Source organism: Bos taurus, chromosome 4 (genome assembly GCF_002263795.3).
Source record: "Bos taurus isolate L1 Dominette 01449 registration number 42190680 breed Hereford chromosome 4, ARS-UCD2.0, whole genome shotgun sequence".
NCBI classification, from domain to species: Eukaryota; Metazoa; Chordata; class Mammalia; order Artiodactyla; family Bovidae; genus Bos; species Bos taurus.
The window spans coordinates 119,238,147-119,258,515 of record NC_037331.1 but is presented as its reverse complement, the minus strand read 5'-3'; the positions used below and the strand labels follow the sequence as shown (position 1 = coordinate 119,258,515).

The following is a 20,369-nucleotide window of genomic DNA, read 5'->3' as shown; positions in this document are numbered from 1 at the left end:
ACACCCTCCTGACTGGCCTCAGCAGGCCCCGGGGCTGCATTTCAGACGACCCTGGACGCGGGGCAGCAAGTCCCCCTCTGTGCGCTTCCCCTGCCCCGCTTGTGGGTGAGCGCTTTCCTCACCTCCCGTCTGGTCTCCTCACGGAGCACACGGGCCTCCGTCCATCTGCCTCTGCCGTCCGTGTGCCCTGGTGACACCTTGGTGCACGCCATGAGCATGAAGAACAGGGGCTTTGACAGAGGCCCAGAGATGCTGCCTGAGTGGTGTTGCGCTCAGAGCACGGTGGGCCTGGCCCCATGGGGAACTTGCCATGCAGGTGCCCCCAACGGGCTCACCACTGCCTCCCAGCAGGAGGGGGACGGCCCTCCTGGTGACAGAGGAACAGGATGACTGATCGTCCTCCCGGGGGGAGCCAGCCCTGCTTCATTCCCTCCCCCCGACCTGAGCCAGGGGCGTATGGCCTGGCTTCCAATGCCCAGCGTCCTCTCAGCGAAGCAGGCCCCCAGCGCCATGCGGCCCCCTGGACGCCAGGCCCAGTAGGGCCGTGGCCCACGGCGCACTGAGGCTCTGACTCTCTCTCCTCTGTTTTTCCTCCCAGGCTGCCTGTTTGAAGATGGCCTCTGCAGACCTGCTGAGACCTGTGTGAACGGTAAGTGCCAGCCCATGGTGACTCCAAGGCTGGCTTCACTACACGCAGGGGGGTCCTGGGTGGGCTCATGTTTGATTCTTCCGAGCGCGTGCAGACATTGGCCTCGGCACCTCAGGCACTGACGGGGGTCAGGCCAGAGCGCCCACCAGGCCCTCTGCACGCAGGGCCCCAGGCGTGCTGTGAGGCCCAGTGTGAGACGGGGTCGCCTCTCCCCAGCAGTGAGTGTTTGCAAGGTGGGCTCTGTCCCTGCCTGCCTCCAGCTGCATCCTCCCCGCCTGCGTGGGTGCCCCAGATGCACCCAGCTCTCTGTGCCAACCAGGGGCCTGCGGGCAGAGCCCATGAGTGGGATGTGCCCCTGGGACCCTTTGGTCCAGTGCAGCCTCTGCCCCACCACCTCCGAGCTGGCTTGTCTGCCAGGCCCCCAGGCACGCTGTCAAGGGCCTGAAGGCCAAGACCCAGGGGCAGTTAGGCCAGCGTCCTGGTGAGAAAGTCCCACTCGGAGCCCGTGGACGGGGGGCTGAGACAGCTGTGTGTGCGTCCTCACGGCGAACGTGCCCTGGGTACCACGCCGATGGGCTGGACGGCTCTGTTTTGTGTTCGTTCTTTGTGGGGAGAACTCTGCAGATTGTGGCGAGTACTGACCTGGGCTGGAGGCTGCAGCAGCTGTGTGAAGGGAGCCCACCCAGGTCGGGCCGTTGCACACTGGCCGACCTGAGCACCTCCTCACCACAGCTGCACGGGTGGGCCTCTCGCTGGGCCCCAGCACGGCTCCTCCTGCTTACACCTCGTGAAGCTTTTATCTGGAGGCAGCTTTTGAAAAAATAATTTATTAAAAAAAAAGCATCGTCTGCCCTGACTTGGTGAAGTTGGATTCTAAAAGAAACAGGTGTGTGTTTAGTGTGAGTGCAGGCTCGGGTGGATCGGCAGCGTGAACGCTGCAGCTCGGAGCCTCCCCTGTCCCCAGCGGGGAGCAGGCCCGCAGCTGCCACGGCTCCCGCGGGCCCTCCTTCCCCCGAGCCTCCACTTGCCTCCCTGGCATGGAGGGTGCTGACGTTATGTAACAGAGTAGCTCTGAGTTATGTGGAAACAGAAGGCAATTTAAGTGTAAACAGAAACACGTGGGCCTTGACTTATGGAGACAGCCGGTGTTCGATATTCCTCCGGTCCAGCTGAGGGCCCACTGTGGCCTGACCAAACGAGGGGACAGCAGCGAGCAGGGATGGAAGGTGCTGGCCCGGCTCGTGACCCCGGGCGAGGCTGCGGGGCTCAGCCTGGCCGGGGGTGTGGGGGGCATTAACAGACATTGAAGTCCCTTTGCATCCCTTCGTTTATTAAAGTGGTCCTGTGTTACTTTTACAATAAGACTCATCTAATAAAGATGTTGCAGCATCTGCTGAGCTGACTCTGAGAGGCAGGTCTGGCTCGGGCCTGCCGCCGTGGGTGCTGACTGAGTGGGCACAGCCCCCAGCTGCCGCCCAGAGCAGCCCTGGGGAGCCACGGACCCTGTTCTGGCCGCAGGGGGGAGCTTCTCGGCAGAAACGTGCTGGGTGTTTGAGGTGGGTGGGCAGAAGGACAGACTGCGTTCAGTTAGGGCTGGCACTGTGGGTGGTAACGGGGCGAGAACCTGGGCAGGGAACAGCTCCCCAAGTCCAGTGATGAACTGCAGGAGGCCCGGAGAGGAGGAGCAGAGGCTGGGGCTGGGAAGGGCCTCCAGGACAGCACCCGGCTCACGGAACGGCGTCTGTCCCACGGCAGCCGCTCACGGGGCTGGCAGGCAGGGCCTCCGAGCTGGGAGGAGCCTAGGTCAGCTCTCAGGGCAGCCCACCTTCTTCTCGAGCTGGCCTTTCTGGGGTCTCGAACACGCGGCCTCTGGTCCTCAGGGCACGGACCCCCAGGCTTGTAAACGACCGCTCTCCCTCCCTCCCTCTTCTTCTTTCCTTCTGAAGCTTTCTCGAAAGAAGCAGACCAAATCAGTAACTTTGTCGGAAGCTCTCGGAACACTTTTCTCCATGTTAATGTTTGGTGACCACAGGTGGAGTTTGCCAGCTGCTGCTGTGAGCTGCTGTGCACCCAGTATGTCTTGGCAAGTTTGATAAACGGGGCTATTCTGTTCTATTGCACTGGAAAGACAAAGAATAGGAAGGAGCTTTAATTTAACAACCTGGAGACTATGAAAAAGTACAGCCAGTCTGAAAAACAGATTAGGTCGGAGCAATAGAATTGATGTGGTCTGAATCATGGGCCTTGAACCGAGAGCCTGGCGAGGCCTTGTGGTCCGGACACCCCAGGCCGCAGGCGGAGGTTCCGGGCTCAGCGCTGGTGGCTGCTGGCTCTGGGAGGAGCAGCATGTGGAGGGGTGCTCGGTGTTCCCCACCACCAGCTCTGAAGGCTGACTTTGAAGCTTGATGGGGTTCCCATGGAATGGCTTCACAAAGCCCGCTTTGTGAGAGCCGTTCCCACCTTGTTTCAGGAAGGTCACGCTCCCGTTTTGGCCTCTGCTGTTGAGGTGATAAAAGCAGTGCTGAGAAATGGTCGGCTTCCCTGGATGATAATATCCTGACTGGGCTTCTAGACGCCAAGGAGGTAGAGTTGGTGATGAGTTGTCTGGATGCATCTCAGGCTCACGGCGCTTGGTTAGGGATGCTAAGGCTGTGGCCTTCCCAGCGCTGTTCTGTCAGCAGGATACAGAGGCCAGCCGGTGGGTCTGGCCCTCACCAGTGGACCCTCCTCACGGTCTGCTCCGGCGAGTCCGCCCTGCAGCAGCTCTTCAGGGTTAGGCTGCAGCCTTTGCGAGACGCTGGGGCATATCTGAGGAGACCCTGTGCTGGGAGACAACGGCTGGGGGCCAGCCCCCTCCTCCGCCCACCTCCCCACAAAGCGCTCGCTGACCTTACTGTGGAGACAGCAGATGAGACCAGTCATGTGCCCCCAGGACCGGGAGGAGGTGCAGGGTTTGAATATTCTGAAGTCTGTCAGTTCGGGGCAGCCCGGCTGCTGTCCTGATCCATGCTGCTCATGTCCTCTGAGAGGGGTTTTCCTTGAAAAGTTCCTGAATCATGGGAGAGAAGTTGTGTCCATCTGTCTGCAGTTTGCCCAGATGGAGGGGTGGCATCTGTAACCTGGGGGTGTTTTCAACTGTCCCTCGAGTCCACTTGTTTGCACCAGAGAAGCGACTCCTCTAAGGAAGCACATTCTCGAGCCGTGTCCTCGGCCTTTCAGGCTCATCTCCTCCCTTCCCTGTGTCCTGGGTCCTTGATGGTGCCCTGCTCTTTCTGCAGAGGAGGGGCTTGGGGAAGAGGCTGTGTCCCGGCCCAGGAAAGCATCAGGTGGACAAGTGCCTGGGGGCATGAGCCCTGAGTAGTGATGCGAGTGCTTTGGCCTCAGCCGCCCGGGCCCAGAGGGAGGGCTCGTCCCCGCCACTGGTCTGCAGACAGCCTGAGCTGGCCTGGGGCACTGAGTTGTGGGAATGTTTTCACAGCAGCCAGGCGTTTCCTCACGAGAAAGATCTAGCAGGGAGCGCACGGAAGGGCCTCACCTGTCTCGTCCCGGGACGCCGTGGGTCCACGGCTCTGCGGGCAGGACCTGGCTCCAGCCACAGCTGCCCAGAGGTGTGCGGCTGGGAGGCTTGTTCCCCTCCCAGATCCCAGTTAATCACAACTCAGGGGAATGAATGGGGATTAATTACTGAGTTAAACGGTGCGAAGCAGAGTTTAATTTGACATGTTAACAGGAAAAAAATGCCATTTCGAGCCTCACATGAATGACTGGAGATGAGTTGCAATTGATGCGGCTCCATTTGAGCGGCTGCCACGCACAGGAACACACACGTGTCCGCACGCGCACGCAGCTGGCGTGCCCGCAGGCGCCCTGGGCTCCGAGGGTCCCTTTGCTGCTGTCCCTCAGGCTCGGCTCCTGCAGGACCGGTCTTCTCACTCCTCGTTACCTGGCTACCCTTGCATCGCAGCTCAGGAGCCAGGAAGCTGCCCCGGGAAGTGCCCTGCTTTCCTCCGTCTCCGCCTCTGGGGTGGCTGTTGGGCCACCTTGCAGGAGGCAAGTTCTCGTTCCCCTCCCCTCAGCGGCTCCGGGCCCTGAATTCCCAGGGAGCCCCTGGGCCGCCTCTTCCTGCTCCTGGGCGGGCGTTTCTGGGGGACTAGAGATGCCCCTGTGTCGGAGGTTGATGACTCGCTTCTTTGCGTCTCATGGGTGGCTCCCAGCACGGCTGGTGTGACCCTCGTGTTCGGATCTGGTGTGTTTTGTCACCACAGTAACCAGTCCTGGAGGGGACCGGGGTGTTTTATTGTTCTGAGTAAACAAGAGAGGACACTCCCCTTGCGTAAAAGTGTAGCTCCAGACCTTGCTGTCTGTGGCCTTCCCTGGGGTCAGGGGCTAAGGAGGCAAGCTCCTGAGGGTCCACTCTGCATAGGGCGGGGGTGAGTGCCCTGATCCCAGACGCTCCAGCAGACTGCCGAGCAGCCTCACCTAGCCTGTGCTGCCGCCACTGCGGGACTCGGTCTGCCCCACAGAGTGCATCCGTGTGCTTCGGGTTTTGGGGTGCTGTCCGAGGTCCCTGCTGCGTCCCCTGCTCCCAGGGCACACAGGCGGCTGCAGCAGCCGCTCCCGGCTCTCCATCAGTGCTCGTCCCAGGGGGCAGTTAGACGGTCCCTCTGGGGCCTTCGCCTCCCCAGGCCTCTCGAGGAATTCCTTCCGCGGGACACGCCTTCTATCAGGACACGCCCCTGATGGGACACGCCCTCTATCAGGACACGCCTTCTGTCTGGACACGCCCCCTGTTGGGACACACCCTCCAGCCAAGCAGCCCATTCTTTCCCAGCGCCCACTGCCCCCCTGCCTACCCATCCCCCACCCGGGAGTCCCCCTCCCCACGGAAGAACGAGGGGAGATGGGAGGTGGCGTTGCCATTTCCCAGTGGAATGCCACCTCTGAGGGGAGCACCCTGTTGGGGTGCGTGTGTGTCTTAAGATGCTTTTGAAATGTTATTTCTTCCTTCTGCACCAGTTTCCAGACTGACTTACCAGTTAGCCCAATTAACTCTTCACGGTCTTTAATTATAAACACAGGAGAGGATAATGAACTGTCTAGCAGATGAAACCTGCTTGCACGTTTTCCATTGTATCCCAACCAGGACTGTTTAGGGCGTTCTGCGGGGAAAGTTAACTTGAGGCGCCAGTTATGGACAGCGTCTTCTGTGAGGCCCAGGGTCCTGGGTCCGCCCGTGATCTCAGCGCGTGACGGCTTCTTGGTGGATGTGCAGTCTGTGCGGACTCCCGAGGCGCTGTGGCTCCTTCCCTTGGGTCAGGGTTTGCCATGGTGATGTCCAGTGGGCCACACTGCTGGGCTCCGTGCAGGCGGGTGAGGGCATGAGAACCACCCCCCCCCATGCCCACCAGGGCTTCCTTTCTGGCCTGAGTCTCTGCTCATCGATCCTCTGGTTTCGGTTTTGGTCTTATAAGTACTAGGTCTTAGTGTCTACTTAAGAGCATCACCGACGTAAAGAAGAGAGCTGTTGGGCAGGTGCGTCGGGGGCCTGGGTGGAGCAAGTTAAGCCAAGTAGACTTTGTCAGGGCCAAGATGCTTCCCTGTTTGAGCTGTTTATTGAAGTGGTACCTGCCTTGCAGTTTTTTTTCTTTTCCTTTCAAATGCTTAAAAATGTGGTTTTTAAGATACTTATGGCAACCTGGTTTTTTCCTGCATTAATATTTAAAATAACATTTTTTCCCCCAGTTTGTCATTGTCAACTGTTAGATGGTTGGATAATCTGAGCTGTCTCTCAAAGCCAAAATTGGAGTTCTAATTAGCTCATTTCAAATGAATCTGGATTTTCTGAGGCTATGACCATGTCTTCCTTGAGAGCCTTGTGTCTGCATTTCTGTGCTTTAGGAAGCGTCCACTGCTCAGAGTGGGCATCCTTTCCTCTCCCAGCCCCTGCCCCATCCAGTTGCCATGGTGATTGTAGCATGTCGCGTTGGGTGCAGGACTGCGGTGTGGCCCCGTCTGCAGATGCGCCTTCTCCCCTGCTGAGTACAGATGACGTGGGCACGTGCCCTCTCTGCTCTGCGTGACGTCGGCCTGCCCCTCTTGGAGCTGTCCCAGGCGTGGGCTTCTGCTTACCCACCCTGCCCACACTCACACCCTGAAGCGGCTCCTTATGGAGACAGTTGCTTGTCGCTCTTGAGGACGGCTGTGGGTTTGCAGCAGGGAGGGTGTTAAAGTTTTAACATATTTTCATGGCTGCTCCTTCTCTGCTTGTAGGACCTTGAGCCTAGAATTGCCGCAATCTTGAGAGAAATGTGCTAAATCCTCCTTCAGTTTTGGTTCGTTTCGCCGGAGGTGTTGGAGGAACCTGGGAGCTGACACTGGGGCTCTTGATGTTTTTAGCCGTGACCAGAGGCTGGGTGAGCAGTGTGCACGGTGTGACCAGAGGCTGGGTGAGCAGTGTGCACGGTGTGACCAGAGGCTGGGTGAGCAGTGTGCACGGTGTGACCAGAGACTGGAATGCGCCCATAGTCATGCCACTGTGAAAAGCACAAAAGTCTGTATTTTTAAAGCAAAATTTTATACTAAACTTGAGTCCTAGAGATTATATGTTTGTATTTTTAAAAAGCTTTTATTTTTGGTCTATGGGTAACCGTGCGGGGCCTCGTTTCAGTGGTTCGGCCAGTGCTCTGTTGGTCAGTGGTCAGCAGCTAGCTCTGGGCGAGCTGTGTTGACTTGCAGTCAGTTTCTGTGGCCTAAGCTTGGCCACTGGGCTGATTTCCAGCCAGTGCGGCTCCACCCTGGGGCAGCTGGGGAAACGCCGTCAGGAGCCGTGGCCACCCCCGGGAGCGTCTGCCTGCCTGGGACACTGGATGCACAGGTTTCACAGGGCAGGTCTGCAGAGGGTCAGCTGGCGGCTGGGTAACAGCAGAGGTCTCTGCCGCCCCCGACTCAGGAGTGACCCCACAGTTGAGCCGGGTGGGGCTGTTTTGGAACGCGCCCTGAGCCTGGGAGGGGGCCTGAGTGGACCCACGCCCCATGTCTGTCCTGGACCTGAAACAGTGTTACTGGCACCGGTGTGCTTGCAGGAGGCTTTGTGCTTTTCTGAGTGTTTTACGCACAGACCTCCCTGGACTATCTCAGCATCCCTGAAAGAGTCTTTCCTCCTGAGAGAACTTCGTCCTCATTTAGTGGATGGCAGACCTGACCTCTTGAAGTTGGGTGAAGGGGTCAGAATCAAATCTAGAACCAGGGCCGACCCACCGTCCCCCAGCTGAGCTCAGTGTTTGCTTCTCACGACGGCACAGCGGGTGTTGGGGTCAGCATTGTGGGTTTGCCACTTAGGGATCTGCAGATGCTGCTGCGGCAAGGAAATGGCCATCTGTGGTGAGTGGGTGTTGCAGCGAGAATGACCGCGTTGCAAGCACCTTCACAAGGGCCTGGGGCCTGGCTGGAAGCACCAGCCGGGCGAGCTGCCAACTGGTGTCATCTTGTTCCCTGAAGGCAGATTCCGATGACGGAATGAGCTGGGAGCCCCACGCTCACCCAAACCCCAGAGAGATCCTGGGCCGGGGCACGCGTCACCCGGGTCTCGGTTGCTTCCGCTCTCATAAATATTAATCAGAGGAAACCGCCTGTGGAAGGGCCTCCCGTTTATTCATTTGGCTTGAAATCGGTTTTGTTAATGGGTTTAAACTTGTTCTCAGAATTGGAAGAAATCGCAGAGACTGGAAGCCAGGTGATACTGTGGGTGGGAGAGACCCTGTGGGCACAGCCTGTGGCCAGCCTGGGGCTTTGTCAGGAGGCCGGCTCCGTGCGGACCTCCCCCGTCCTCTAGGAAACGCTCAGTGGCTCCGTCATCTTCCAGGGAGGAGGCGCTTCCTCAGCTGCCCGCGGTGGGGTCCGACGGGGGCCAGTGTACTTTCCTGTTGTTTCTCCTTTTTGGAAAAAAGCATCAGCTCCGATTTTTGCTTAGAGTAGAACTGATCCCCTGGGAGTACTTGGAGAGAAAGAGGGGGAAGCATGATGGCCTGAAGGCCTCTTGGTGGTGGGGCCGGTCCACACAGACCCCAGGCTCCCCAGATCCGCATCCCCCCCCACTCCACCCTGCTGCTCTGGGTCCGTGGAAGTTAGGCCAGCTCAAGGTCAAGTGTCCAGGTTTTTAAACATTGTGATGCGGTGAAGAGATTGGAAGTAGTACAAGATTAATGGATGCATTAAAATAGCGATTACCCAGGCTGTGGTCCAGACGTGGACTGGCTTTATCAAGACTGATGACCAGGGTTTTATGTCCTGGAGCAGCCAGTCCAACAGAACGTGGGCAGTCTGGACACCCCGCGGGTCCAGGCCCCTTCCCACAGTGCTGCCCGGTCTTCAGGGAGTCCCTGGCTGCCCGGGTGGGCTCACCTGGGATGGAGCAGGCCCTTCCCACCCCCGCGCCTACTCTGCTCACCCAGCAGCAGGCACCCCACACCTTCCTACAGTTCTGTGTGATGTAAAAATCCATGGAGACTCATGCTTAGGGTTAGTGTCTGTACGTGACCCTCTCCCAGTGACGGGGGTCCTGAGCTTCCTCCCCGCCTGGTCATCAGCACCGGCCGTCACCTGGCCCTCCCCGGCCTGTGCCTCCTGCTCTGTTGCTGAGCCCTGTTCTGTTGGGGGTCTTGAGCTTCCTCCTGTAGTGATGGGGGTCCTGAGCTTCCTCCCCTCCTGGTCATTGGCACCAGCTGTCACCTGGCCCTCCCCGGCCCGCGCCTCCTGTTCTGATGCTGAGCCCTGGTCTGTCAGTGCATGGGCCATTTCCGGTGGTTTTCAGTGTTTGGCTGTGGTAGGAGGGCCCCTGGGAACACCCTGCATGGGCCTTTGGGGGCTTGCTGATGCCCTTCTGGAGGAGGAGGCGGGGCTTGTCTTGGGGTACCTACCTGGGAAGTTCCCTTGAGTCAGGTTACTGGAGATTCTGGTAAGATGCAGAAATGTAAGAAATAAAAGACAGATTATCCCACAGGCCACTAGGAAATCATGCAGTTGGGAAAACCCACCATAGGATTGCGTTTTGGACAGTCTTAGTTCTTCAGCAAAACAGAATAAATTGTATGTTCCCAGCTGTTGGAATAGAACACTGTGATCTTATTCGATTATAACCTGTGTCCAAATGGAATTCTTCCACGTCTACTTTACATTTTCCAGCATCAGACCTTGTTCCGATGGGAGGAAACCCCCCACGCCTTTGCTTACCACTGGCCAGGGCCTCTCCCTCACTTGCCCAGTGGACTGAACAAGTGCTCTGAAGGCAGTCTGATGGCTCGCAGGATGCAGCTGTTCTCATCTGCTTTGGGGAACAGAAACGCGCTCCAGCGTTGCCCAGAGCACTGAGGGTCCTGGGGACGGGGAGGGTGTCAGTTCACGCGCCCAAGCCCAGGTCGCCAGCCCCACCTCTGGTCTGACCGACTGGCCTCGGGGCCATCAGCCTCCACGTCACGTGTCTCCTTCTGCCCAGTGGCTGGGGTTGGGGGCCCGGGCTGCCGACGGCGGTGTCCGCAGGCTGGCCGGCTCTTCCCTGCCACAGACAGAGGTGCGTCAGCAGCTTGCATTTGGTTTCTCTACTCTTTAGAAGGAATCGCAAACAAAACAACTAGACCCAAACTTTGAAAACACTTTTTACTTTGTATAGGGGTGCAGCGACTGGGCACATGCGCAGGCAGCACGCGCCAACTGACAGCGTAGTGACAGCTTCAGCTGCACAGCGAAGGGGTCAGCCACAGACACACAGGCGCGCCTCTCCCGGGCCGCGCGCCAGTCCCGGGCCCCAGTCTTCACATTTTGCGTCTGTTCAGTGTGGATTGATGTTTTTATCTTCTTAATCTGAAGGCTGATGCCATTGATTGGTGTGTGTGTGTGCGTAAGGACTTAAGCGCACACACGGTTGTCCTGATTTCTGAGGCACAGACAGAATGGACTGAGAGTCAGGACACTCAGGGCCAGTCTAGGCTCTGCCGCCAGCCTTTCCTTGGCTTGCTATTTAAGTGAATTCTTCATGGAAGGAGCTTTCTCCTCCTTGGAAAGAGCCCGTTTCCTTACCTGTAAAATGAGGTTTGACTACGTCATGGTGTGTAGCTCCATCAGGAGTTGCCAACCATGGCTGTGCAGTGAGGCTTTTACACAACTGATGGCCAGGCATTGCCAGGGCTGGGGAGAGGGGATTGGCATCAGCTCTTCCTTTCCTGTTTTAAAACTCCCTGAAGCGGTTCTAGCGCACAGCATAGCTGAGAAGCACTGGGCCAGATGATTCCTAAGAAACCTTCCAACCCTGAAAATTCCTTGACATCTGCACTGAAATGCCAGCTGTGCTCTGTGCAACACAGCCATGTATGTGGAGGGCAGTTCAGTCTCCTCAGTATTACTTGTACGGTTTGCTCGAAAGAGCATCATTAGCATAGAAGATAGTTCTCTTGTGGACGTGCAAATCAGTGCACACGACGAGTCTGCCATTTAAGAAATTGCAGATTCCAACGCAAGACCGTCTTAGGTAAATAACCCTAGTCCAAGGAGTTGACAGTATTCTACACTTCGTTATTTAGGATATTTGCCCAAAACACAGAAGACTGTAAATAGCTGTAAGTACTATTAACACCTGCACAGTGTTTTATAATTTATGGGCGATTTTGTACACTTTATTTCACTTAGGCCTCAGTTGCACCGTAGACGGGCTGCTTGTCCGGCTCTTTGCTCAGGTAGAGACAGGATAGGGTGCCTGGCAGAGCAGGGATGTAAACAGTTGGCACGACTCAGTGTAACCCGACCCCCAACAACGCCAGACCTGGTGCGGGGCTGCCAGGTCTTTGGCAGTAGAGTTACCTACATTCTGGAGGCCGGTGACTCAAACGTGTGCTGTGGGAAGCGAGGGAGGGAGTGCCGTGCTGAGTGTGTGTCCTTCCTGTCGCTGCACGAAGCACCATCCAACAGAGACCCTCGGGGAGGGCAGGGACCGGGTCAGGGTCTGAAACATCGTCCAACAGAGAGACCCCAGGGGAGAGAGCAGGGCACCTGGGTCAGGGTCTGAAACATTGTCCAACGGAGAGAGCCCGGGGGAGAGGGCAGGGCACCTGGGTCAGCATCTGAAACATCATGCAACAGAGAGACCCCAGGGGAGAGGGCAGGGCGCCCGGGTCAGGGTCTGAAAGTAGGGCCCCAAGCGAGCAGCCTCAGTGTGACCTGGGAGCTCTACGCAGGAGCCTCGGGAGGTCAGAGGCCCTCTGCCCAATCCCCCTGGTGCCCACGTGCAGCACCTGTGGGCCAGCCCTCAGCGGGCATCTGCTGGAGACAACATACTCAGGGCCGTGTCTGGTGCATGGGATCTGTCACCAGTCTGGGCTCGCTGTGTGTGTGGCTTCCGGTCTGTCTGCCCCTAGAGCGTGAGCCGCACGGCGGGGCCTTGACTGTCCGGCTCATTGACGTTCCTGGGCATCTACGGCAGTGCCCGTGGCAGAGCTGGTCACGGCAGATGTCAGTTTATTTTGTGTTCATGGGACGTGGCGCTTTAAACTTTCCCTCAGTTAACTTTATCAAAGTGATGCATGTGCATGGTTTAAGCAGTCAGTTACATGAGGTTCTAATAGAGCCAGAACACTCTGCCGGCCTGCCCAGGCCGCCCATCCGCGCGCACCGCCTGGCGGTCTAGCCTGGTGACCACTGTGTATTCACGGTGTGCGCTTCCGCCCTGGTCACCGGGGTCGCTGGTCCTCCTCTTGCTCCTGTTGTAACAGAGCAGGACCCTGTGGGGCCTTCCCAGAACAGACTCTGCACCCTCGCCCCAGTCTTCTGTTTGCATTTTGTCTGTAGAAAAGCTTTGAAGAATAAATTTAATCAGAAAAGTCAGAAAATGCAGAAACAAAGAGAAACAGTCAAAATGAAATAATAATGTTGTTCAGTTGCTCAGTCGTATCTGACTTTTTGCAACCCCATAGACTACAGAACGCCAGGCTTCCCTGTCTTTCACTATCTCCCAGAGCTTGCTCAAACTCATGTCCATTGAGTCGGTGATGCCATCCAACCACTTCATCCTCTGTCGTCCCCTTCTCCTTTTGCCCTCAATCTTTCCCAGCATTAGGGTTTTTTCCAATAAGTCAGCTGTTCCCATCAGTTGGTAAGTATTGGAGTTTCAGCTTCAGCATCAGTCCTTCCAGTGAACACTCAGGAGTGATCTCCTTTAGGATGGACTGCTTGGATCTCCTTACAGTTCAAGGGACTCTCAAGAGTCTTCTCCAACACCACAGTTCAAAAGCATCAATTCTTCGGTGCTCAGCTTTCTTCACAGTCCAACTCTCACATCCATACATGACCACTGGAAAAACCACAGCCTTGACTAGACGGACCTTTGTTGGCAAAGTGATGTCTGGTTTTTCATAGGCTGTCTAGGTTTGTCATAGCTTTGTCATAGCTTTGATTTCCTTTAGGATTGACTACTTGGTCTCCTTGCAGTCCAAGGGACTCTCAAGAGTTTTTCCTAGCACCACAATTCGAAAGCATCCATTTTTCCATGCTCAGCCTTCCTTATGGTCCAACTCTCACATCCATACATATCTACTGGGAAAACCATACCTTTGACTATATGGACCTTTGTCAGCAAAGTGATGTCTGGTTTTTAATATGTTGTCTAGGTTGGTCATAGCTTTTCTTTCAAGGAGCAAGAGTCCTTTAATTTCCTGGTTGCAGTCACTGTTCGCAATGGTTTTAGAGCCCAAGAAAATAACGTCTGTCACTGTTTCCATTGTTTCCCCATCTATTTGCTATGAAGTGATGGTACCAGGTGCCATGATCTTGGGTTTTTGAATGTTGAATTTTTTGAACACTGAAATAGTAATAGTTTAGCTGCTAAAGAGTCAAGGAGCTTTAGTCTCCGTAAGGACTACAGGTAGTATTCTGAGCCATGTCCTTTGGGCTGATTTGTACATGCCAAAACCCCCACCGGGCGGAAGAAGTTAACTACATGATGAGCAGACTGCAGCCATGATGTAAGCTGGCAGTTTGGAGAACTGGCCTCAAGGAAACAGGAACAAACCAGCCCTGGACCTGGAGACCAACCGTACTTAAAACAAGATGATGCTGGTCAGACGACCACCAATTTCAAGACAACTGTCAGAGCTGCCTATTTCCCAGCTGAGGTGTTGGGGTGGCGAGAGGGTTCTCGGGAGCATGGGGTGCAGACAGGCTGCAGGTGGTCCAGTTAGGTGGGGAGGAGCCGCAGAACTGTCTCCCCTTGAGAAGGAGGGAGGCTCCTTTTTAGCTCTTTCCTGGTTCCTAGAGGGCTGTGGGTGGGGCTTCCCGACATTAGGCTAAGCACTGTCGCGCTCAGGCTGCGAGGGAGCCTCCAGTGGTGCTGTGCCCACTGCAGACTCCTGCCTCGGGGCTCCCCGCATCCAGAGCACCAGGCCAGGCTGGACACATGTGGGCTCCTTGCTCTGCTCCTGGTTTGTACCCAGCATGTGGTGGGAAGTGCCTGGGGTCTGACAGTCTGCGAAGTGTTTCTTGGGGTCCGAGGCAGGCAAGGGGCCTCATGCCCGCTTTGCCCGCTTCCCGAGTTCCAGACAGCAGAGGGTCCCCCAGCCCCACAGCCTGTCCCAGGGCTGGGTCTGAGTTACTCCTCCGGGGGTGGGCGGGGGGCAAGTACCGACCTCCATGGAGAAGGCCAGCTGCTGCGGGGCACCGCTCGTGGGCGCCCTGAGCATGACAGGGTGACGCTGCCTGCCCAGTGCGCTGAGAGGCGTGAGGTGCCCCGCTCTGGACTGCGAGTGTCCCGGGGAGACACACGGAGCTGAGCGCCCTCACATCCATGTGCTACTGCACCTATCTGGGTGTGGGGGACCCTGCATGGGGCACAGCGTCATCTGAGGTCTGAGCGCCTACCGCTCCTCACTGTCTTCCAAATGTCGTCATCGACAGGGAGGGCCACGTGGAAGAAGCCTGGGTGCTTGAGTGGAGATGAGATCCAATCAAACTATTAAAAATCTCCACAGATACTCCTTTGGGCAGAAGTAGGTAAAAAAAGCATACTGCAGATTAATAATTATTAAAAGTCATTCAAGAGTGATCTTTTTTCCTATTCAATTCTGTCCCAATTTTATCTGATTCCCTTAAGATCAAAGTTTTTAAACACTGTACTTTGCTTTTCTCATTTATTTCCTCTGTCCTGAGACAGGCTCCTCTCCAGTCGTGGGAAGCGGTGGTCAGTCTGTCCTGTGGGATAAGAGGCCTTGCTCCCTGGGCTCGAGCGGGCTGGGCGGGAGGCATGCTGAGCCCCAGTGGCCTGCGCGTGCTCCGTCATTCAGTCCTGTCCGATTCTTGGCAACCCCATGGACTGTAGCCCACCAGGCTCCTCTGTCCATGGGATTCTCCAGGCAAGGATACTGGGGTCGGTTGCTGTGCCCTCCTCCAGGGGTCTTCCTGACCCAGGGACCCAACCTGCTTTTCTTTAGTCTCCTGCATTGGCAAGGGGGCTCTTTACCACTAGTGCCGTGTGGGAAGCCCCGCGGCCTGAAGGCAGTGCGTCTTGTAAGCAAAAGGTGCTGACTGGCGTGGCCCGAAGTGCAGAGTTTTATGGAGGCTTTATTCTCCATTCTAAAAGCAGTTCATCATTAAAGAAAAGTTAGCACATGCAGGAGAGCAGGGAAAAGGTGAGCCCGTGGGCCAGTCACTGGAGACAGCTTCGTTTTGATCTCTTTTTTTATGTGTCCTTCTTGCAGCTGAACATGTTTTATGCGTTTATAAACATATCATTATTTTAATTCTCTTTTGAACTTATATAATACATATTTTCCTATCTAATTCACTCTCTTCTTAAATATAACCTTTAAAAGAATAATAGTTCGGGATCATAAAATTGTCAAGATCACAATCCCTCTTTCTTGCCTGAAAAATCCATTCGTTCTTTGTTCATTCAATAACTCATTTTGTGAAGAGACTTACGGTTGAGTGTCAGTGGCAGGGACTGGTTGGAGCTGGGGATTAGCACCCCCACCCAGGAAGGACGCAGGCGTGTGGGGAGGTAGACTGCTGAATCATGGTAATGGGTGATGCCCCACCCAGCGATGGCACCTCTAACCCCACCCACTGTGGGGAGGGGGTGGCCAAGGCCCGGAGATTTTCTACAGTCTGTAGAGAAGAACCACATGGACACGGTAGCCCTGTAACATGCACATGTTGAATTTAGAAATGAGCCGACGGGTCTAGTAGCAGTTGAGACATGGTGTAAGTGGGGGTGAGTGGCATAGGTCAGTAGACTGTATCAGGTGAGACGTGGTGTAAGTGGGGGCGAGTGGCATAGGTCAGTAGACTGTATCAGGTGAGACGTGGTGTAAGTGGGGGCGAGTGGCATAGGTCAGTAGACTGTATCAGGTGAGACGTGGTGTAGGTGGGGGTGAGTGGCATAGGTCAGTAGACTGTATCCAGGGACTTCCCTGGGGGCCCAGTGCTGAAGACTTCACTTTCCAGGGCAGGGCTTGCAGGTCTGGCCCCCGGTCAGGGAGCTCAGATCCCTCGAGCCTCAGGGCCAAACACCAAACGTGAAACAGAAGCGACAGTGTAACAAAGTCAATAAAGGCTTTAAAATGGTTCACATAAAAAAATCTTAAACAGAAGACACCATCCAGAGAGAAAAAAGGATGGAAAATACAAAGAGAGGGAGAGACCCATGAGCAGGGAGGGAGCTTACAGTCCCTCCTGAGTCCCTTACTGAGCCACAGTCCACAGGGGAGGGGACGGAGAAGGGGCAGAGCGTTTGAAGAGATGAAGACTAGCAGGTTTCCCAAACAGGGGAGAGACATCACGCAAAAGCTCAAGAAGTACCACGAATCCCAAGAACAGGCGTGCGTGCATGCACACACACACACACCCGGGAGCAGTATAGTGAAATTGTTGAAAATACAAATTTTAAAAAGCCATCACAGCCAGAGAAAACACGTATAACCTCAAAGGTTCTAAGAAGACCACGGGCAAGATGGCAGCAAGCCCCAGGTCTTCCCTCTTCCTGCACGCATGCCCTCTGCCAGGCAAGCCTGGGTCTCAGGGGGAGCTTCCGCCCCGCTGCCTGGTTCTGGCCTCGGCTACGACTTGCTTGACCATCAGACGAGGTCAGAAGGATGAGGTCCTGATGCTGCTGCCCTGACGTTGTTACAGCCAGACCCCCAGGAGGAGAGTCGCGGGAGCACAGCCCCGCAGCTGGCCCCCGCTCCCCGCAGACTCGTGCAGAATTGCATCGCTTGTTGTTTTCAGCCGTGGGTTTCAGGGGTGGTTTCTTATGCCACTGACAGCAGCTTCCGCGGAGTTGGAGGTGGCTAGAAAATAATGGAATGATGTCTTTAAAGAACTGAAAGAAAACAGCCACCAAAGTGAACGTCCATCCCAGAGAAAGGATCTTTCTAAACGGAAAGGGAAATTATGACATTTTCAGGCCATCAAAAAAACAAAATTTATTGCTAGTGCCCTGACTAGGAACAACCAGCAGAGGTCTTCAGGCAGAAAGCTTTGACCCCACACTGCACCTGTGGGAGACGGGCCTGGAGAGGATGGGAAGGCGTGCACACGCACACACACACACAGACACACATGCACATACACGTGTGCACACAGACACACATGCACACAGAGACACACACACAGACACAAATGCACACACATGTGTGCACACACACATGCACACAGAGACACACATAGACATGCATGCATGCACACACACAGACACACAGAGACAGACACACAGACACGCGTGCACGCACAGACACAGAGACAGACACACATACACGCACACACACACGTGCACACACACAGACACACATGCGCACACACAGAGACACATGCACACACATGTGTGCACACACACATGCACACAGACACACAGAAACACACAGACACACGTGCACACAGACACACAGAGACAGATACACACACATGCACACATGTGCACACACACATGCACACAGAGACACACACAGACATGCATGCACGCACACGCACAGACACACAGAGACAGACACACACATGCACACACACATGTGCACACAGACAGACACACATACGCGCACACACGCGTGCATGCACACACATGTGCACACACATGTGCACGCAGACACACGCACACAGACACACGTGCATGCACACACATGTGCACACACAGAGACACGCACACGCGCACACACACATGTGCATGTACATACAGACACACACGCACACATACAGACACACAGAGACACACAAAGACATGCATGCACACACACAGACATGTGCACGCACACACACACACGTGTGCACACAGAGACACACGTGCCCGCACACAGAGACACACACAGACACGCTTGCACGCACACAGACACACACACACATGCACATACAGATGTGTGCACACACACAGATGTGCACGCACACACACACACACACATGGCAAGACAGGACCTGCGCTCAGACTGCGTTTCCGGGCAGGAAGCTCCCACACTGTGGTGTATCAGTGCTCTCTGAGTTAACCTCAGTGTTTCAGTGAGCACAACAAAACATTCACAGAATTTCTTTTGAAACCTAGCAGGCTACTTTTAAAGTTCACACTGAGACATAATGGGAAGGTCGTGAAGCAGGGAGGCTGTGTGGGGGCCGCTGACTGCCCCGTGCCTGGTGCTCCGAGACGATGGGGTCCTTACACTCGAGCGGCTGCGACCACGAACAGACAGACGGATTGAAGTGAGGGGACAGAAAGCCCTGAAACAGCCCCCCGCGCTGCAAGCATTTAGCATATGCTAATGACGACATTTAAATCAGCGGGGAAAGATGCATTATTCAATAATGATTTGGGGACAACTGGCCAGACATTCGGAAAATATATAGCTGGATCCCTCCCAAACTTCTCACCCCAAAATAAAATCCAGATGGCTCAAAGACTTAAGAGTATAACGGGACTTCATAAACACTAAAAGAAAACTTAGGGGGAATTTTAATAATTTTGACAGAGAATTAAATTTTTAAAGCAAGACAGAAAACCCAATATCTAAGAAAATATAAAATGCCTTTGCTTTTAACTCCCTAGGCCTATGCCTGTGAAGTCCATGATGAATAGGCGTAAATATGTGTGTAAAGAATCAAATGTAAAATGAGCCTTTGAAACACTGGAATAGGAAACCACATGAATATCCTAATTACTCTTCAAATTATGATTTATCCTCAGGATGGAACTGTGTATGTGCAGATACAGAAAGATCTCAGGATATTTTGAATGAAAAAATGAATCTGTAGAACAGCTGGGATCCAGGTTAGAAAAAATGAAACTGGACCGAATTTCTTCATATAGATCAACTCCTATATGAGAACATACATTTTCATGACCTCAGAGTAGACAGAGATTTTTGAAATAGGACTTAAAAAGCACTAACCACAAAGTTGTTCAGTTGCTTAGTTGTGTCCATGAAGTAAAAGATTGGTAATTTCAGCTATCAAGAACATCGTTTAAAATCAAGAACGTCTCTTAATAAAGACAGTGCTAAGACAAGGGACAGGCGTGGGAGAAGGTGAACAATGTGCACCCAGGAAAGGCCTCATGACCAGTGACATAGAGACGCCCCATAAATCTTTAAGGAAAAGACAGACATCCAAGAAAAAATCGGTTAAACAGCTGCACAGGAATTTCTGAGGTGGAAGCACGAGTGACTGAAACGAGTAGGATGGTGTTCAGCCTCGTTACTGAAGCAGAGACGTGAGACGGGAGCCACGTGACACATGGCAGCCACTACTAGACGGGTGGGTACTGCAAGCCCGCCAGGTCCGGGTGCTGCTGAGAATGCAGAGCAGGAGCGTGTGGGCCGGTGGTGGAGTAAAGTCTGCCCGAGCCCAGCCGGCCGTGGACGGCAGCTGCAGTGCCCTGCGTGCCCAGGACACCCCCAAACGACTCTCACAAGTAGCCTTGTTCCTAAGCTTGCCAGTCAGGACATCCCCAAACGCACTTAAGTGGCAGAAGACACAAAATGAATATTTCATATGATGGGATTTATGTATTTTGTATGTTGTATGAATATTCTTCACATTTATGAGTATAAACTGAATATATCGTGCATCCCTTACGTTCACACAGTAGAGACATTCCATGCAGTGAAACGGAACAAACCACGATGACTCGGATCATGTATCAAGTCGAGTGAGAGAAGGAAGACTCACGGGAGTCCAGGCCACGTGAGTCCAGATCTGCGAGGGGAGGCTGGAGAACCGGAGCACACAGCGGCGGCCTGACGGCTGTGCCTGGCCCAGGGGCTTCTGGCTGGATTGTATTTCTTGACTGGGGCAGTGATTCTACGAACAGTTCTGTGTTATACTTGATAACTGTGTGTTATACTGTGAAGTTTTGTGCACACTTATCTGTGTTCATTACCTTTCACAAGAAGACTCAAAGAATGCAAGAATGAAGACTTATTGAGTTTAGCCAATGTGGTTCTATACAGTCGGCAAAAACAAGACCGGGAGCTGACTGTGGCTCAGATCATGAGCTCCTTATTACCAAATTCAGACTTAAATTGAAAAAAGTAGGGAAAACCACTAGACCATTCAGGTATGACCTAAATCAAATCCCTTATGATTATACAGTGGAAGTGAGAAATACATTTAAGGGCCTAGATATGATAGACAGAGTGCCTGATGCACTATGGAGTGAGGTTCATGACACTGTATAGGAGACAGGGATCAAGACCATCCCCATGGAAAA

The 20,369-nt window shown here is 54.4% G+C and overlaps 1 protein-coding gene across 3 annotated transcripts in view; it reads left to right on the top strand.

The window, feature by feature from the left end:
- The window catches only part of PTPRN2 (protein tyrosine phosphatase receptor type N2), a 598,037-nt gene that overhangs the window by 71,568 nt on the left and 506,100 nt on the right, over window positions 1-20,369 (top strand). For all 3 annotated transcript variants that reach the window (XM_010804706.4, XM_059886008.1, XM_059886009.1), the window contains exon 2: window positions 599-649. In XM_010804706.4, coding sequence (XP_010803008.1) covers window positions 599-649 — 51 coding nt within the window. The remainder of the gene's footprint in view (window positions 1-598; window positions 650-20,369) is intronic.